Source organism: Heteronotia binoei, chromosome 2 (genome assembly GCF_032191835.1).
Source record: "Heteronotia binoei isolate CCM8104 ecotype False Entrance Well chromosome 2, APGP_CSIRO_Hbin_v1, whole genome shotgun sequence".
Lineage (NCBI taxonomy): Eukaryota > Metazoa > Chordata > Lepidosauria > Squamata > Gekkonidae > Heteronotia > Heteronotia binoei.
The window spans coordinates 47573858-47591870 of NC_083224.1; the positions used below are offsets into that span (position 1 = coordinate 47573858).

The 18013-nt window shown below is 39.9% G+C and overlaps 1 protein-coding gene across 4 annotated transcripts in view; it reads right to left on the bottom strand.

Moving 5' to 3' along the window:
* The window catches only part of DHX35 (DEAH-box helicase 35), a 55989-nt gene extending 38069 nt beyond the window's left edge, over window positions 1-17920 (bottom strand). For 3 of the 4 annotated variants that reach the window (XM_060230925.1, XM_060230924.1, XM_060230923.1), the window contains exons 1-4: window positions 17792-17855; window positions 10315-10448; window positions 9797-9889; window positions 6519-6596 (exon numbers count right to left, since the gene is read on the bottom strand). In XM_060230925.1, coding sequence (XP_060086908.1) covers window positions 6519-6596; window positions 9797-9889; window positions 10315-10448; window positions 17792-17831 — 345 coding nt within the window. In that variant the 5' untranslated portion in view covers window positions 17832-17855. Of the gene's footprint in view, window positions 1-6518; window positions 6597-9796; window positions 9890-10314; window positions 10449-17791 lie in introns of all 4 variants that reach the window. The other variant, XM_060230922.1, reaches the window with a different exon arrangement.
* Window positions 17921-18013: the final 93 nt, after the last annotated feature.

The window sequence follows — 18013 nt, forward strand, 5'->3', positions numbered from 1 at the left end:
ATCCAACATTGGCCTGATCCAACATGGCTTCTCTTATGTTCTTATGTACTTGATTAAATTAATTGAAGTTAAATTAATCCCACATTACTTATTTTCCTACGATCAAAAACTACTACCTCTTTCAATTGTCATGATGTTATTTCATATGATGTTATCCAGCTTCTTTTGGGGATGGCTGAAGCTATAATTCCTCTGCTTATAGAAGTCCAATGATACCATCTTAAGAGTCATTCACTTGCTTATTGTCTAAGGTAATACATGCCCATCATGTATTAATACTGCATTCTACCCTCTACACTGGACAAACAGGTCAAGACAATGTAATCCTCACCATCTGAAAAGGGACTTCAGATTCTTAACTCACTATAGATTTTAATATTTTGCATACCCTACCTATTATTGATGTTAATTATTTTAGCACTACATCAGCTTTCTCATTTAACCCTGCACAAGGTTTTACATTTTGCCTATCTATCAGCATTTGAGAATGCCACACACCCATTCTAAGGAAACTGATTAATCTTTAAATTGGACCTTGTTTTAAACCGGCTTCTCTTTGTAATGTCCCCCCTTTCCCTGTCTAATAACAGTCAGGAGTGTCTCTCATCCACTCCTTGCGAACTAATTACTCTGTGGCCTGAATCTTGTTTTTGAACCAGCCTCTCTTTATAACATTTCCCACCCCACCTGTTGTATATATAAATCAGACTGATGGATTTACCCTCCTATGCATCTGACAAAATGAGCTCTAGTTATGCTGAAAGAAGCTTTGTCAGTATTTAAGATGCCACTGGACTCCAGTTTTATTCTGCTGATATAGACTGCTACCCATTTAGAATTATCTCCATATACGATGACACCAGCCGAACTCCAATCTTTATTTGAGAACTCTACTTGCATAACTGAAGGTTGAAAGTGCCTAAACATATTCAGAAAGCCAGTCATCAGAAACTTTGGCACTTCACTGCAACATGTGCCATTCATACTGCAGGCAGGGTATTTACAATATCTATTACTTCTCAGCAATTACTTTACCTGGGTGCTAGCCTACCAGCTGTTAGTCCAAAATACTGGTGTTGTTAGCAGTTATCCTAAGATAATTTTGTGGGAGTTGCCTGCTGTAATCTCCCCCATATGCTTACATGTATACCTGGCCTTCTCAAAGGCTCACTAATAATCCCACCTCCTCCCATGGCTCACACATGCAATGACCTGGTGAGTGGCTAGAAATGCAAAGGGGAGGAGGAAATCAAGATTACATGCTTTGATTCCCAGCTGTATGAGCTTGCTATTAGCTGTGCCACCTGCTGACAATTCATACATATATAAAAATAGAGCTCTGATTATTTGCACCTTACGGCGGTAGGGAAAAGGATGTTTGGTAACAGCCTTGCTAACCTAATAAGGAGGGCTTTAAACTAAATTGTATGGGGGAGCGAGACAATAATTCAAAGTCTCGTATGATGCCAGAAACTGGGGATAAGAACATTAAAGATTTGCAGAGAGTGGTGCATACGCTAGGTAATGTTAACTTGCAGGCTTGTACAGAAACCAAACCCTCGGGATGCATAAAACGTGGACTCCAATGTGTCTACACTAATGCACAAGAAGAAGGCAATTCAGAAAGGCAAACTTCGATAAACTTAGAACTATGCTGGGTAAAATCCCATGGTCAGAAATACTTAGGAGGAAGGGGGTTCAAGAGGGGTGGGAGTTTCTTAAAAGCGAAATACTGAAAGAGCAATCATAGATGATTCCTATGAGAAGAAAAATGGAAAAAGCCTAAAGAAGCCAAAGTGGCTCCATAAACAGCTCTTTAAACACTTGAGAAATAAAAAAGACTCCTTTAGGAATTGGAAGGAGGGCCTTATAACCAAGGATGAATATAAACAAATCACCAGTGCGAGTAGAGAAAAAGTTAGGGAAGCTAAAGCTCAGTATGAGCTTAGGCTGGCCAAAGATGCTAAAAACAACAAAAAATGGTTCTTTTCTTATGTTCAGAGTAAGAAAAAGAGCAAGGACATGGTAGGCCCATTGCGAGGTAATTGTAACAGGTAATGAAGAGAGGGCGGAACTGCTACTTTTCCTCAGTCTTCTCTTCTGAGGGGAACGATGCTCAACATGGCAAAAAAAGAACATATAAGGAGGGTATGAAGTTCCAACCTAGGATCAGCATAGGGGTAGTACATAAACACCTAGTTTCTTTAAATGAAACTAAGTCCTCAGGGCCAGATGAACTGCATACAAGGGTTCTAAAAGAGCTTGTGGATGTAATTTCTGAGCCTCTGGCTATTATTTTTGAAAATTCTTGGAGAACAGGAGAGGTGCCGGAAGATTGGAGGCAGGTGAATGTTGTCCCCATCTTCAAAAAGGGGAAAAAAGAGGTTCTGGGTAACTACCGACCCATCAGCTTGACGTCTATACTTGGAAAAGTTTTAGAACAAATCATCGAACAGTCGGTACTGAAACATTTAGAAAGGATGGATGTGATTACTAAGAGCCAGCATGGTTTTCTCAAGAACAAATCATGTCAGACTAACCTGATCACTTTTTTTGAGAAAGTGACTACCTTGCTGGATAAGGGGAATGCTCTAGACATCGTTTATCTTGATTTCAGTAAGGCTTTTGATAAGGTTCCACATACTATCCTTGTTGACAAGTTGGTAAAATGCGGTTTGGATCCTGTTACCGTTAGGTGGATCTGTAATTGGTTGACAGATCGCACCCAAAGAGTGCTTGTGAATGGCTCCTCATCCTCTTGGAGCGGAGAGCCTCAGGGATCTGTCCTGGGACCTGTTTTGTTCAACATCTTTACCAATGATTTGGATGAAAGAATAGAGGGAATGCTTATTAAATTTGCAGATGATACTAAATTGGGAGGGGTTGCAAACACGGAAGAAGACAGAAACAGGATACAGGATGACCTTGACAGGCAGGAAAACTGGGCTAAAATCAATAAAATGAATTTTAACAGGGATAAATGTAAAATTATGCATTTAGGTAGGAAAAACCCAATGCATGGTTATAGAATGGGGAAGACTTGTCTTAGCAGTAGTATGTGCGAAAAGGATCTAGGGGTCTTAGTGGATCATACGCCGAACATCAGTCAACAGTGTGATATGGTGGCTAAAAAGGCAAATGCAATTTTGGGCTGTATCAACAGAAGTATAGTGTCCAGATCACTCTGCTCTGGTAAGACCTCAACTGAGTATTGTGTTCAGTTTTGGGCACCACAATTTAAGAAGGATATAGACAAGCTGGAACGGGTCCAGAGGAGGGCGACAAAGATGGTGAGGGGTCTGGAGACCAAGTCCTACGAGGAAAGGTTGAAGGAGCTGAGGATGTTTAGCTTAGAGAGGAGAAGAAGAAGAAGAAGATATTGGATTTATATCCCGCCCTCCACTCCGAAGAGTCTCAGAGCGGCTCACAATCTCCTTTACCTTCCTCCCCCACAACAGACACCCTGTGAGGTGGATGGGGCTGGAGAGGGCTCTCACAGCAGCTGCCCTTTCAAGGACAACCTCTGCCAGAGCTATGGCTGACCCAAGGCCATGCTAGCAGGTGCAAGCGGAGGAGTGGGGAATCAAACCCGGTTCTCCCAGATAAGAGTCCGCACACTTAACCACTACACCAAACTGGCTCTCCTAGAGAGGAGGCAGCTGAGAGGTGATATGATCACCATCTTCAAGTACTTGAAGGGCTGTCATATAGAGGGTGGTGCGGAATTGTTTTCTGTGGCCCCGGAAGGTAGAACCAGAACCAATGGGTTGAAATTAAATCAAAAGAGTTTCCGGCTCAACATTAGGAAAAATTTCCTGACAGAGCGATTCCTCAATGGAACAGGCTTTCTCAAGTGGTGGTGGGCTCTCCTTCCTTGGAGGTTTTTAAACAGAGGCTATATGGCCATCTGACAGCAATGAAGATCCTGTGAATTTAGGGGGAGGTGTTTGTGAGTTTCTTGCATTGTGCAGGGGGTTGGACTAGATGACCCTAGAGGTCCCTTCCAACTCTATGATTCTATGATTGGAGGCAGAGCATATACTAAAACATGGGTGCCTATAAACCAACATTTTTTAAAACAAATCTTGGAAACCACATCAGCTACCTGTGAAAAATTAACACTGCAGCAGCATCTCTGATGTTATTGAAACTTCAAGGACAGAAGGTTTGAGTTAACATTTAGACCAGCCTCGTATTTCAAGTGCATGAGCTGAAATCTCCGCTGCTTCTGTTAGAATTCTGATAGAGCAGACGTATATGGTTTGGCAGTCTACTGCATATTACAACCTTGCTCAAGTAGCTCTCTTTTAGGGCTTAACCAGACAATCACAGAATGCGCATTCCAACCATATTCTAGCCTTTGAATAACAATCTCACCAAGTCCACATTCCAAAACAACAGTACAGTGATCAGGGCAAACATTACAGATGAGGGAATGGATTAATAGATAAATAGTCCTGGGAAGCAGCCATACCATCATTCACTTTATACAAAATTATGGTATGTATCCCCTATCCTGGACAAAAGGAATGCACAGCCTTCAAAAACTAAAAGTAAAGCAAAAGGTCTTGCTAGTGTACACCTTTAAAAAAAACCCTACATGTCTGCTTCCAAACTAGGATACTATAGAACAAGGGTAGCCAAACTGCAGCTTGGGAGCCACATGTGGCTCTTGAAGTCTCCACTGTCCCATTGGCCAGCTTGGAGAATGCATATTAAGTTAAAGTTGCTTTCTTTCTACCTCTTCTTCCCCCCCTTTCTATTAGCCTTCCGTCCTTCATGCTCTCAAACATCTGATGTTAGTGTCTTGCAACTCTCAAACATCTGACAATTATTCTGTATGGCTCTTACATTATGCAACTTTGGTCTCCCCTGGTATAGAAGGTAAGCACTCAACCTTTAAAGCAGTACGACATTTGATGAGTTAGAAACTTAAAGAGTATGATAAGTGAAATGTCTTTTAAAACAGGGTAGACATAATTGCTGTTCAAACACATGTGGCATAAGCCTGATATATCCTACCAAGATTTTTCATCAGTTTTGCTTTCTAAACACTCATCACTCTCAAGAACTTGGTCACGATGCAATATTTTATTTTTGAATAAGGACATCACAACCCTCCATTTACAAGCAATGCCTATATAAAAGAACATTACAAATACTCCTGAAAAAGTTTGCCGTTGCCTTCCTCCAAATAATGCCAATATTCCTTGCTGGCCTTCCATCCGATTACTAACTGTGGCTGACCTTGCTTAGCTTCCAAGCTCTCGTGAGCTTGGGCTATTTGGGCTGCTTGCACATAAGCAGTACTTTCCCCTGCTCTTTTTGTCTCCAGGTATACTCTTGGGCACTGCCAGGGGTGCAATTTCTTGGGCACAAGCCAAGGAACAAGAACCAAAGGACCCTTGATCCACAGCTCATGTCCTGTGACACTGAATAAGCTGGCCTACTGAATTCAAGACCAGCCTAAACTATACACTTGGTTACTTTCTGTTTGATTTATATAAACTGTGAATTTAGGGGGAGGTGTTTGTGAGTTTCCTGCATTGTGCAGGGGGTTGGACTAGATGGCCCTGGAGGTCCCTTCCAACTCTATGATTCTATGACTGTATTTTTCCTATTGTATTTTTATTAATATTATAGGATCCCCTTCAGAGAGAAAAGCAGTAAACTAATAATTTTGAGGGAATAATAATGAGCATTAATGAGGGTATCCAAGATTGGTAAAGGACAAACAGACCCTATTGTGATGAATAACGTTCAGCCCAAGACCTGGAGTATCTCTGAGATTTTGTTACTGTTGGTTAGAAATAGTGGTTTTCATTTTTTTTTAAAAAAGAAGAAATAAGCTTCTTTTTCTTAAATTTGCAGAGATGGCTTTGAAAACAAGCAGCTTTATTATGGTTTGTTTTACAGCCCAAGGATTTCTAAATTTATACCCCAAAATTTCTGCAGGGATTCGATTCTTCACACCTGAAAGTAAGCTTTACAAAGTTCTACACATCCATCAGCTATATGACAAAATCTAACATGGCCATAAAAATGATAAGCAAATTACACTTATAGCACACACTTTAGCATCCAAATAGCTCGCATTCCTGTGTCAGGAATACTATGTCAGTTCCTTTGTATTTAAGCTACATGCACTTTCAACAAGACATTAACACAGCGATATGAGATGAACAAAACAGCAATAAGGATACCTCCACCAAGCCCCATAGCTGATCCTCATGGGTCACTTAATTCTTATCAAGCAAAGAATTAGCAGCAGAAAAACAATATCTAAGTAAGTTCCTAGTATAGGACTGTGTGACCTAAAAGTCAATGACTGACAGACTTGACTCCTCATGAATCTCAAGAGGGATTAAAAACCACTTAACTGTGCTTTGGTTTGTGCTAAAAGTTGATAAAACTGTTTCCACATATCAAATGTTATAATGTTTCACCCATCAAAATATCTTCCAAAACAAAACAATAATTTGTGTTCAATCCAGATATTTTGAACGGAAAGTACTCACTGAAACACAAGCAACTCTCCGAGGCTGTGTCACTCCCACAACTCTCCCTTCAGCGGCCCACCCAGCTTCTGTTAAATACTGTAATAGAGTAAGGGGAAGGAGGGAGAAAAATATCATCACGAATCAGTTCTGAAACTGGGTCAATCTCTATTTTAACAAGCTCTTTTTCCTCCATATTGGAAATAGTTAAAACAGTCAAATGAAAGCAAATATACCTTTCCTATTTGTCTCCACAGCCAAATGAAATAGGTCATCGTACATTTAACAGTGCTAATAAAATCTTGTTTTTAAATACTCATCTCAATTGAAAAAAACATTTTTTTTAACAGACTTACAACTGACTGTCTCAGCCTAGCCTATTTCACAAGGGTGTTATAAGGATGAAGGGGAATGGGGGACCATGCATGTAATTCTGAAATCTTTGAAAAAAACTGGTTTGGGGACTCCCATAAATTCCCATTACAACAAAATGCTATCAAAATTTAATGTCCCAGTATGTTAATCCAAGACAACCAGTGTAACTATTTGCAAATGTTAATGTTAAATAAAATTCAAATCAGTGGGGTGGAGGGAAAAAATTGTGTTTTCAGTTTGCATCTCTACCATAAACTGCAAAACTGTGAGTACTATTTCACATTTGTAGCACAAGAACTAACCAAAACCATGAATTTTAAGCCTACTGAATTTCAATGGAAAAGACCTAAGCACGTGCTTAACTCTGATTAAAACCAATGAGAATTAATCAAGATTAACACTGGATTAAGCATGTCCAAGTCTTTTGTACAGAACTATATTAATCAAGCAGGAGACTTGCAAGGACATGTAGAGAGCATCTTATTTTTCCCTCCCTTACTCTTTTCTTTTTCCTCCCATTCCTGAAAGACCCCGCAGCTTCTCTCTTTTTCCTCTTTCCCCTTTCCTTTCCACCCACTAGTCAATCTACCTTTATCTGCCTCCATCTTAAGCATTCCCTCCTTCTGTCAGCCTATTTATTTATTTATTTACTTTATGAATCACCTATTCCCTACAATGTAAGACTCTAGGTAACTTACAACCAATAAAAATGCTAAAAACAAAAATCCAAAAAGACAGCTACATTATTTCAGATGGCATCAAATATTTCTTTGGTGCCCCACTCTAGACGGTATCATAAACTTGCTGGCAGGTGAAGAGTTGGTAGAAGCAAAGATGGAGGAAAAAGGAAGACAGGAGGAGGGTGCTGGTTATGATGAAACTATCACATTCCGCATCCAAATGGTGGAAAATCTCTGCCTTACAGGCCCTGCAGAATTGCATTAAATCCTGTGAGGCCCTGATAGTATTTGGCAGAGAGTTCCACCAAGTCAGTCAGGGCCAAAAAAGTCCTGGCTCTAATTGAGGACAGCTGGATATCTTTAGGGGCATGGACCACCAGTAAATTGTTCTCAGCAAAGTGTAACGCTCTTCCAGGTACATACCAGAGAAAGTCTATGGAAAAAGCCTGGTCCAGTTGCCCAGAGCCAGCCACTGGACTGGGTCAAGTTGTGCGGTACTGGCTGGGTCCGGTTGCATAGAACAGAATTTGCAAGGATTGGAGGGGGCATCTCATTTCTGCCACAACCACCCTTCCACAAAGTATTTCCTATGTCCTTCCTTGTGGCAGCTCTCACATCCTCAACTTTTCCAGTTTCCTTCTCTCCTTCCCATCTACCAAGCAACCTACCTTTTATCTGGCCCTCTTCTTCAGGTATGTTTACTTCATATATGCCCCATCTTTCTCCCCAATGGGGAACCTAAACATCATTCTACCTACCTCCATTTTATCTTCACAACAACCCTGCAAGCTAGGTTAGGCTGAAACTGTGTCTGGCTCAAAATCATCCAGTAACCTTCCACAGAACAGTAGGGATTTGAATCTTGGTCTCCCAGATACCAATCTCAAACTGTAACCACTGCACCATACTGTTTTTGTGGGGTGGCTACCATTGAACAGTAGTAAGCAGCCAGGCATGAGTAAGTCACGCAAGTCGCATGGTAGCAAGCTGCCCATCAGCTGGAGCTAGGGGTATGCAAACAAAAATCAGCATGTTTCATATTGAACCAAAAAAAATCGGTATTTTCCTAAATTCCTGAATCACAATAAAAAGGTAAAGGTAGTCTCCTGTGCAAACAAGTTTTCGACTCTGGGGTGACGTTGCTTTCACAATGTTTTCATGGCAGACTTTTTACGGGGTGGTTTGCCATTGCCTTCCCCAGTCATCTACACTTTCCCCCCAGCAAGCTGGGTACTCATTTTACTGACCTCAGAAGGATGGAAGATTGAGTCAACCTGGAGCTGGCTACCTGAACCAGCTTCCGCTGGGATCAAACTCAGGTTGTGAGCAGAGGGCTCCCACTGCAGTACTGCAGCTTTACCATTCTGTGCCATGGGGCTCTTTGAATCATAATACTGGTATGTTATTTGGATTCTGGGTTTTCCAGAAAAACTTAATTTTTTCAGGTCTATTATAGTCAATGATGCCCATAGGATATAATAGGGAATTGATCCAAGGCTATCTGGGGATCGGTGGAGGGGAGTGTTTTGTGAGGTAGAGGCACCAAATCTGCAGCATAGCTGCTGGTGCTTCTCCTAAAAAAAACCCCCACAAGTTTCAAAAACACTGGTCCAATTCTATGGGCCGCCAAACATGGTGCCCCCACCCTCCATGGAGGGGAGAAAAGGTGTTTAAAGGGATTGTAGCCCTTTTTAACACCTTCTCTGAGCCGTGAATGACCTCCAAAGGCATTTAAACACCTTCTCCAAGCAGCAAGTTTACCCAAAAGATGTTTAAAGGGACTGTAATCCCTTTAAACACCCTTTAATTTCAACTATCCAGCAGTCCTGAAAAATCCCAATAAGGTATTTTCCAGATATTTTTAAAGCTTGGATATAGCCAAATGCACACCCCTAATCGCAGCCAATTAGTCCCCCCTCAAAGGCCAAAAAAAGTCCTGGAAAGCTCTCCCCTCCCACCTTTCACCAACAGGAATCAAGACTAGAAGACTGGCAATATTACTGTGCTTGCCAGCAATGGCCACAAAGGGCATTCATTTTTTAAAAAAGAAACAGGTACTGTTTCTATCAAGGGCAGGGAAGATTACCCCTCCCTATTTGTTATTAAGATCCCAGATTTTTCTGCAGACTGGGGACTTTTCTCAGGTTTGTAGAATGATCTGTCTTGTCTGCCCACGACTTTCAAAGTATCCACAGATGGGGCCATGTTAAGAATTAGATATATTGATGTCATTTTTGTACTCACTTGAGGAATCTGTGTGCTCTTTCCACATCCTGTTTCTCCAACAATTACCAGTGTCTGATAATTCTCTACTAGGTAAAGGATGTGATTTCTAAGCTGAAAGGGGAAAAGAGATTTAATTGTTATGAATAAAGATGTACAAAATAAATTTTAATATGTAAATTATAAGGTGTATATAGTCAGTGAAAACAATCTGTGAATATTTATTTATGCCACAGCCCAGAACAAAGTTAGGTAACCATAAGACCATTAAAATTCAAGGCACACTAAACTCAATGACAAATTGCAACAAACATGATTTACTTCCAGCTCAAAATTATTATGGACAATAATTCGCCATAAATGGAAGGTTTAAAAATCATTTTGTCAGAGGATAAAGACATACAATCGGTTCTGTTACAGAAGTATTTTCTGTGTTGCAAGGCTAATTTAAGAGATTAAATGGTTAAAATTTGAGAACCAATAAACAAAAGAAAAATAATATGCATAAGTCAGTGCAAACAGCAAAAGATAATTTATACCTTAAAAACTGGTAACTTTTGTCTCTGCTGTTCAATAGAAAAGGAAGCATAGGGATTATAGATGACTGAAACCCCAGAGCTTTCACTAGGGTTTTGTCTCTCCTCGGACAGGCTGACCCCTGGTCCTTCTGTGCCTATATAGTACAAACACACAAACACAAATCAGCAAGGATAAGATAACCTTTAGAAGAAGTTCACAATGGATCCAAAGAACTGCAAATGTGCTGCCACTATCAGATGAGATCCTTCCCGCTTCCTCCCATCTTCTGCAGCCTCGTTACACCATCTAAAAAAATTAATGGACTACTTCTTGCACCAGTGGAACTGCCTTCCACTCATATAAAACCATGTCAGAAACCAACACAAAGAAGGCTGAAGAAATAATTGTATCAGAGGTAGATAAGGGTGCTCTTGGTAATACATCATCTCAAAAAAAAAATCTGTAAATAAATGGTAGTGCATTGTTCTATCACAAATTCTTGAGATATATTCAAAGTAATATCACTGATGCAATCTGAAGCTTAAACTGCATTCCTACCCACAAATTCAGGGGAGTAAATCCTATTTAATTCACTGGGGTATAGGGCATCTCTCTCTCTTGGCTTATAATTTCACAAGCTCACTTAAGCATCATACAGAAGTTATAAAAATGTTTAATCAATTTAATATAAAAGCAAGATACATCATTAAACTGTTGTGGTTTTGTTGCAGAATACTAAACCATGGACAATAGCAAGTGCTGAATCATGCAACTGATCTTACAAGGAAAGAAAATAAATTCATTATGGATATGCATAATTTGCAGTTTTGTCCTCCAATCATTCATTGAGATGTCCTTCATTTAGTAGGCATCATGCCAAACAGTTGCTAACAAGAACAATGGCTCTCATCATGCAGCCTGCAGATTGACTTAGGCATATATATTGAGCTGATACAAGCAGTAGTGCCAAGGCATGTATACGTACACATCTTCATATATCACAATTAGCAAAGATTGCCATGAACTCTCAATTACTGGAAAAATTGTTTTGGCATTTGGTTAATCTGCATGGAGCATTTTTCATCTATATGAATGTGCATGCATGGTTATGTATGTGTCATGGTAATTAGACTGCTTAACAATCAAGATGTTATTACAGAACAGCAGTGTTCATTTATTTACAGTCATCTTGACATTTTCAAGAATGCAAGCATTAGCTCCAGGGCCACAACCGACTGTACTGAGGCATGGCTGGGCAGAGTAATTAATCCCCAACACTGCACTCAGCAATGAGTTTCCTGGTGTCCGTTCGCTTCTTTACTCTTGGGGATAAAACCCGAGGAGTCTTCAGTGGAACAGAAAAGGGGAGTTTTAGGTCATTCCTGATCAGCTAATTGACTAGCAATGCACTGAATTCATCTTAGGCAACTGACCTAGCCACAGACACAGACTTCCTTATGTTTATGGGTTTGGTAATCTCTCTCTGTGGTCACAGGAGGAACAGGCCTGACATTTCCTTGGAAACTAAATAGGATCTCTTCTTCCAAGCCAATAAGTAGATTTCAGCTATCCTCTGCTTCCCAAGTTGAAGAGGTGACTCAGAACAGCCCAGGTGACATCTTCTCTGTATTTACAGGGACCACCCAGTTGGAAGTAGTTGCATCCATCAAATGAGGATCCTAGGCTTGAAACTTTCCAACATTGCATGATTGGCCTGCCCACTGTAGCAGCCATTCTGCATTGCTGTCCACAACCCTTTCCCCAAATCCAAAAATCCCCACAGGTTTAACAAGGTCAGATCCCCTAGTCTAAGAGTATAGAAGGAATCACCAATTGTGACTTGCTTTATGGGCACATTTTGTATATATTCCACAACATTTGGGGCAAAGGTTCCTTGTCCATCCATTTAAGAGGAGCTTCTTAAATTGTACAATAATTCATGTCAACCAAAATAAATACTTCTGTATCTGCAACAAGAGCCTGTGGAATTTGGGGGAGAGGGGGAGGAGAGTTACAATAAATTCCTGCACCATCAAGTAGACACATAATTGGAGTACATGTCTCATCCACTATCCTAATGCAATGTTTAACCCCCAAATTTCTGAAATCCTCCATGACTCCTTACACATTTGAATTCTAGAAATTTCCACTATTGCTTTGCACACCTTTGATACATAAGAAACTGTGCAGGCAACATCTCCAATGAGTTCTTCTTTTATTCTGCATGGGTTGACATGCAAACAACAAAGCAGCCCTTTTCACAGAATCATAGAGTTGAAAGGGCCTTCCAGGGTCTAGTCCAATCCTCTGCACAATGCAGGAAACTCACTAATACCTCCTCCCTACATTCTGCCTAAATTCAAAGAAACAGCATTACTGTCGGATGGCCATCTAGCTTCTGTTTAAAAACCTCCAAAGGTGGCAATTTTTCCAAAGATACATTTGGGCCTGGATATAGAGAGCCTTAACCCCCACTGCAAAGACAAATCTCCATAACTCACCAACTCCAATGTCTGTGCAGCACCAAACAGCCCAGCCAAAAATATCAGCTTTTCTCACACCAAACAGATGTTATTTGGGGAGCAGTATAAAATCCAGTATGTATTATTGCGAATACTTACCAAATTGCCATTCTACATTACTGTGACAAATTTATAGCTTTTCTACAATTTCATTTCCAAAATTACTTCTATAGAAGCAGTGAGAGCCACGACTTTAATATTGCCTATTTAATTCCTCTCACATTAGAACTTGATTCATACTTAGGATCAGGGAAGCAACCTATCGTGCCGCTCAAATTGTTAAAGTACACATGGCTATGACATCCTGACACTGATCATGTATGCCACTTCTCCAAATGCAATTTTCTTGCCAGCAGCTAAGAAAGCACTGGTGAGCTATAATTCAAATTAAAGTTACTACAGTAGCCAAGGTCATGTGTATTGAAACATTTAGTTCAATGAACTACTATGTAATAAAAACAGTGATTGAAGTCAAACGCTGTCAGAAAAGGAGATCAAATTAAATTTGCCATCCGCAAAGCTGGTATGCCAAAAGAAGTCTTATCTGCAAGTAAATAGCAATCTTCCCAATATACTTCAACAGTGGAAGGCAAAAGCAAACACCACCAGGACCTACCTTCTTCTTTAGAAGAAAACTTAACACGTACAACACGTCTAGTTGACAAAAAGTATTAAAATATTGCTAATGAGACAGCAATGCATGTGATTGAACACATTGGGAAAAAACTAGTACCTAAGATAATATCCTGCATCTCATTTATCAGGCTGTATGCATCCACAAAGCACTTCTATAGTGTAAAAGCCATTACGTTAGCAGAACTGTGCCTTTTTAAAAACTGTGGCATGCTTGTGCAAAGTCTACACTGCAGTATCCAAGTAATTAGTGCAAGGCATAGCACTAGCACATTGTTAAATTTGTGCAAGTATCCAAGCAATTAGTGCAAGGCATAGCACTAGTGCAAAGTTAAATTTATATATATATAAATTTAACTTTGCAGTTAAATAATAGTATTTAAAGATGGGAAATACTGTGAGTATGACTGTGAAAGAGTCTCTGTGTTTAGTATGTTCCAAAAATTCTGCAACTTGAAATTCAAGAATTCAAATGATAACTTTCAGAGAGAAACAACAGCATGTATTCTAGCATTCTGCATAACACAGTTGTCCACATTCCTCCAACTGAAGTGGTTTATCTGCCAGATTAAAAAAAACACATATTGGAGGAATGCTTCAAACTATGCTGAACAAAATGGAAGGATAACATGCTGGTGAGACAGTCATCAGGACCTACCTTCTTCTGTAGAAGAAAACTTAACATGTACAAGAAAAGCAGCAGCACTAATTACCCCAAAAAAGTTTACAAGAACTAATTATTTGACCCAGTGTGCATCCTGCTCCACATTCCAAATCAAGGGGTTCTTATTCTTTGCAAAACTGCTAAATACAGAGTAGGGGGATCCAAGGAAAAGCAAGTGATGCTGAAACCACTAGTGGAAGCTCTATGAACAGTGAAGTCAGGGTTCACTGCCTACATCAAGTTGAAGTACACCTGCATTTCTATCTGCCTCAATGTATGGGGGAACAAGGCTCAATTCCTACAGGACCCTTTAAACATGCGAGCAAAGAGATAAGCATTCTGTCTGTATGTCAATCTAATTCATCCAGTGCTGAAACCTTTTGTTCAACAGAGATGTACACATAGGGATCAATCAAGCTGAAGCTGAGCAGTTTGTCCTAGTGATTTCAAAAGAAGCAGTTTAACCACATGATTAACTCTCATGGAAACAGGTCCTAGAAATGCTATAAATTGCCTTTGATAGTCACTGGGCAAACTGGATGCTCTACTTTTGTTTTAAAGGGTTAATTAGTAATATCAATAACTACAGGATAATAGTGTGTGTCACAGCTCTGAAATTTTATAACAATGAATCTTTACACCACAAACTATCAGAGGAGCACAAAACTTGCTTTGCATACAATATCTGCAAAAGCATGGTGTAGGAAAACTGCAGTATGACATATCATACTGGAGAAGCAGATTTGGTTGCTTCTATGAGTGTACAGGAACAACTCTCACCTCTCCCCCTTTCTACTTTTCTTAGTTGTGAAGGAAGCAATAAATAAGGTGTATTTTATTTGAATACATACGTATATATAAATTTAATGACACAATGCCTGTGTCTGAGGCAGTCAGTTGCAAGGTCAGAATATACGCTGTATAAAATTGTTTCCTGACTCAATCATATTCACAGTATTTCCTAGAAAGGTTGCATTTTCTCTTGAGATTCTGAAAAACAACTTTTGTTGAGTTTGTGTGAACAATTAGTCTTATTAATGTAATTCATATTCTCCAGTAAGCAGTTAAGTGGTTTTCTCAAGAAAATACGAATTGAAATTTTTTTCACTTCCAAGTTAAGTAAAATTAGTTAAAGACTACAAATACAGCATGTATAGGCCTGATCCATACATAAGCACTGGAGTATGTCTATGCTTTGTATCCCACTTATACAAACAGCTACTATATTTATGCACGAGAGATGGAAATGTTTCTACAGAAAAATATATCAGAATTTTTCCACATAGAAAATGTTCTCCTCCACAACACTAATGTTAACTTCCACACAGGTGGACCCTTACTAATAGCTTTTACTGTAACCATAATACCCTATTCTCATTGGACATTAAGTACATATTTACCAAAACAAACTTTGCAGCTTAATACTATATATCTTTATTCAAAAGTTAGTGAGTTCAAAAGACTTATTCCCCAGCAAATACACATAGGATTGGCAAGCAAATATACATAGAACTGCTGTACATATCTTGTGTCATAGTACCATATTAAGGGCTATGGGCTGTAAACAGAAGAGAATCAGCTGTAAATAGGAGAGTCAGAAGGCAGTATGGAGATTTCTCTGCAACTGACAGCAAGTTCAAAACTTCTTCCATTATGTTGACAATTCTTAACCCTTTTTTCCTCCCCAGATAAGCTAAAAAAAACCTGGCTAAGGAGAAAAATGGAAAATCAACAAGAAAGAATGCTTTAGCTATGCATACTTAGAATTAAATTAGCCTGTTTGCTTCTGAATAAAATATGAATTATATGATCTGATTAAAAAGAGAAACAGCATATAAAAACTGCTACAAAACTCAGAAGAGTTACAGGAATTCATAAATACAAAAAAAAAATAACCCTCTACAAACATCAAATGCTATTTGGGCCTTGGCATGAGCAAATACCCCCCACCTGCCACCACAAACCAACCCACAAACAAGTGGCATATAAACTATGGCGTTCTCAGACCTACGCTATAAGCCACACAATGAAGCAATGTGTGAAGCTACCACATTATTTATGTTGTGTTTACCAAACATGAATACCATGTTGTATCTACCAAACATTAACTTAAGCAAATTCATGAGCTGGTTTCAACAACAGTTTACTCTCAAAGACAAACTCACAAGATATTACAGGACATTATTTGGCACTATATTAACATGGAGGTGTAACACTCTCCCTCTCTACTACTTATGTCCTCTCAAAGCACTCTCAGAAAGAAACAGTAAGAAAGCAACACCAATAATTAGTTACTATGTATAAATAAATGCATATTAAGGGAAACTACTGGTACAACTAGCATGGTTCTTGAATATGCAGTTTAAGTCCAGACCTTGAAACAACGAGTGATTTAAATTTTAATAAAGTACAGGTCTATTAAATGTCATGCTTCATAGAGGAAGACAGTGCTCTAATTAACCTTCATGCTAGAACAGTCACCTCAAGAGAATAATGCAGATTTTACAGCAATGGCAAGCAAAATGCTTAGTACTGCAAAAAGATTGCTACCTCCACATTAAGTACTCATTGCTTTACAAGCTGCAACGGGAACAATATCTGATTTCACCAGAGAAGAGAATTTTGACCTTGTTGTTCTTTGAGTCATATGCAACCTTGCTTTACAGTTTACAGATGCTCTCTACTGTCCTTTAATTCAGTTCTTCACAACTCTGCATTTTACTTTATACAAACAAATATAACATACCATTTATCCTAGCTGTTGTGCTGACAGGTTAGTCAAAATAGACAATGTCTTCAGTTCTGTTTTCTTTTTATAAGGTGCTGATGGAAAAGTTGCAAATTCAGCTCTAACTACAACTTAACTACTTGAAACAGTTCACTACTACATACTTTCTAAAAGAATACACCCCAAAGCAGGAAAGTGCACACATCCATTAAAAAATGCAAACACCTGAGTGCATTTTAACTAAGTGCATTCTCCCTGACTTCATTTTAGGATAGAGTTAAGAGAAACAGAAACATAATAAGCATCTTCAGGATTCCAACTTGATTCTATACAAGTTAGCTTCCAAGAAAACCCTCAAAGTGCTCAGTGGAACTTACTGCCTGCCAAGTCACAAGTATACTTCAAATTGCTACCTTAAAAACTCTTAGAACTAGCAAACAGGGTAAGCTCAGTCAGCTATACCGAGCTGTCCTCAACAGCATGAAACTCCTCTCAGCAATAAAGCCATTAGGGATGCCAATTAATAATGAAGTTGCAGCAGCGTCCACGTTTTTCAGCTCACGCATCAAACAGGACCACCAGCTAAGGTGATAAAAGTGAAGGTGCTCTTGAACATGTGCAGAGCGCTTTCCCCCTCACCAGACTATTAAAAGGAGGGAAAGGTTTCAACGGGTGTCAATTACGGGTTGAAGGAGAAGGAAAGTGAAAAGAGAGAGGTCCCGAATCACTGCCGCATGTGCCCTTTGCAGTACAAAGGAGAGGAACCGGGCAACCGCCTCTCCTCTGACAGCTTCACTGCCAGAAAGACCCCGCCCCCCCGTTGCTTAAGCAGCCTGAAACGCCTCAGTAAAGAAATAAAGCAGCCCTCTGGATTCCACCCGCCCACCTTTCTTCTCCCCCTGCCTCCAGCTTCTTCCAGCCCTGACCCTCCTGCAGTGTCCGGTCCTTACCGGGTTTCCAAAACTTCAACGGACCGACGGGCGCCGCCATCTTGGGGTGAAAGGTCGAAAGGAAACGAAAGCGCCCCCTCCGGAGCGGCAGCGCCGCCAGCTCACGTGACGCCCGAGCGGGGAGTCTGTGATTGGCCGGCGGTTACCATGGTTCCGTTTTTCTCGGGGCTTGCGGTGTCGCTTGTTCCAACCGCGTGCCAAGGACAAAGCTAGAGCGCGCTG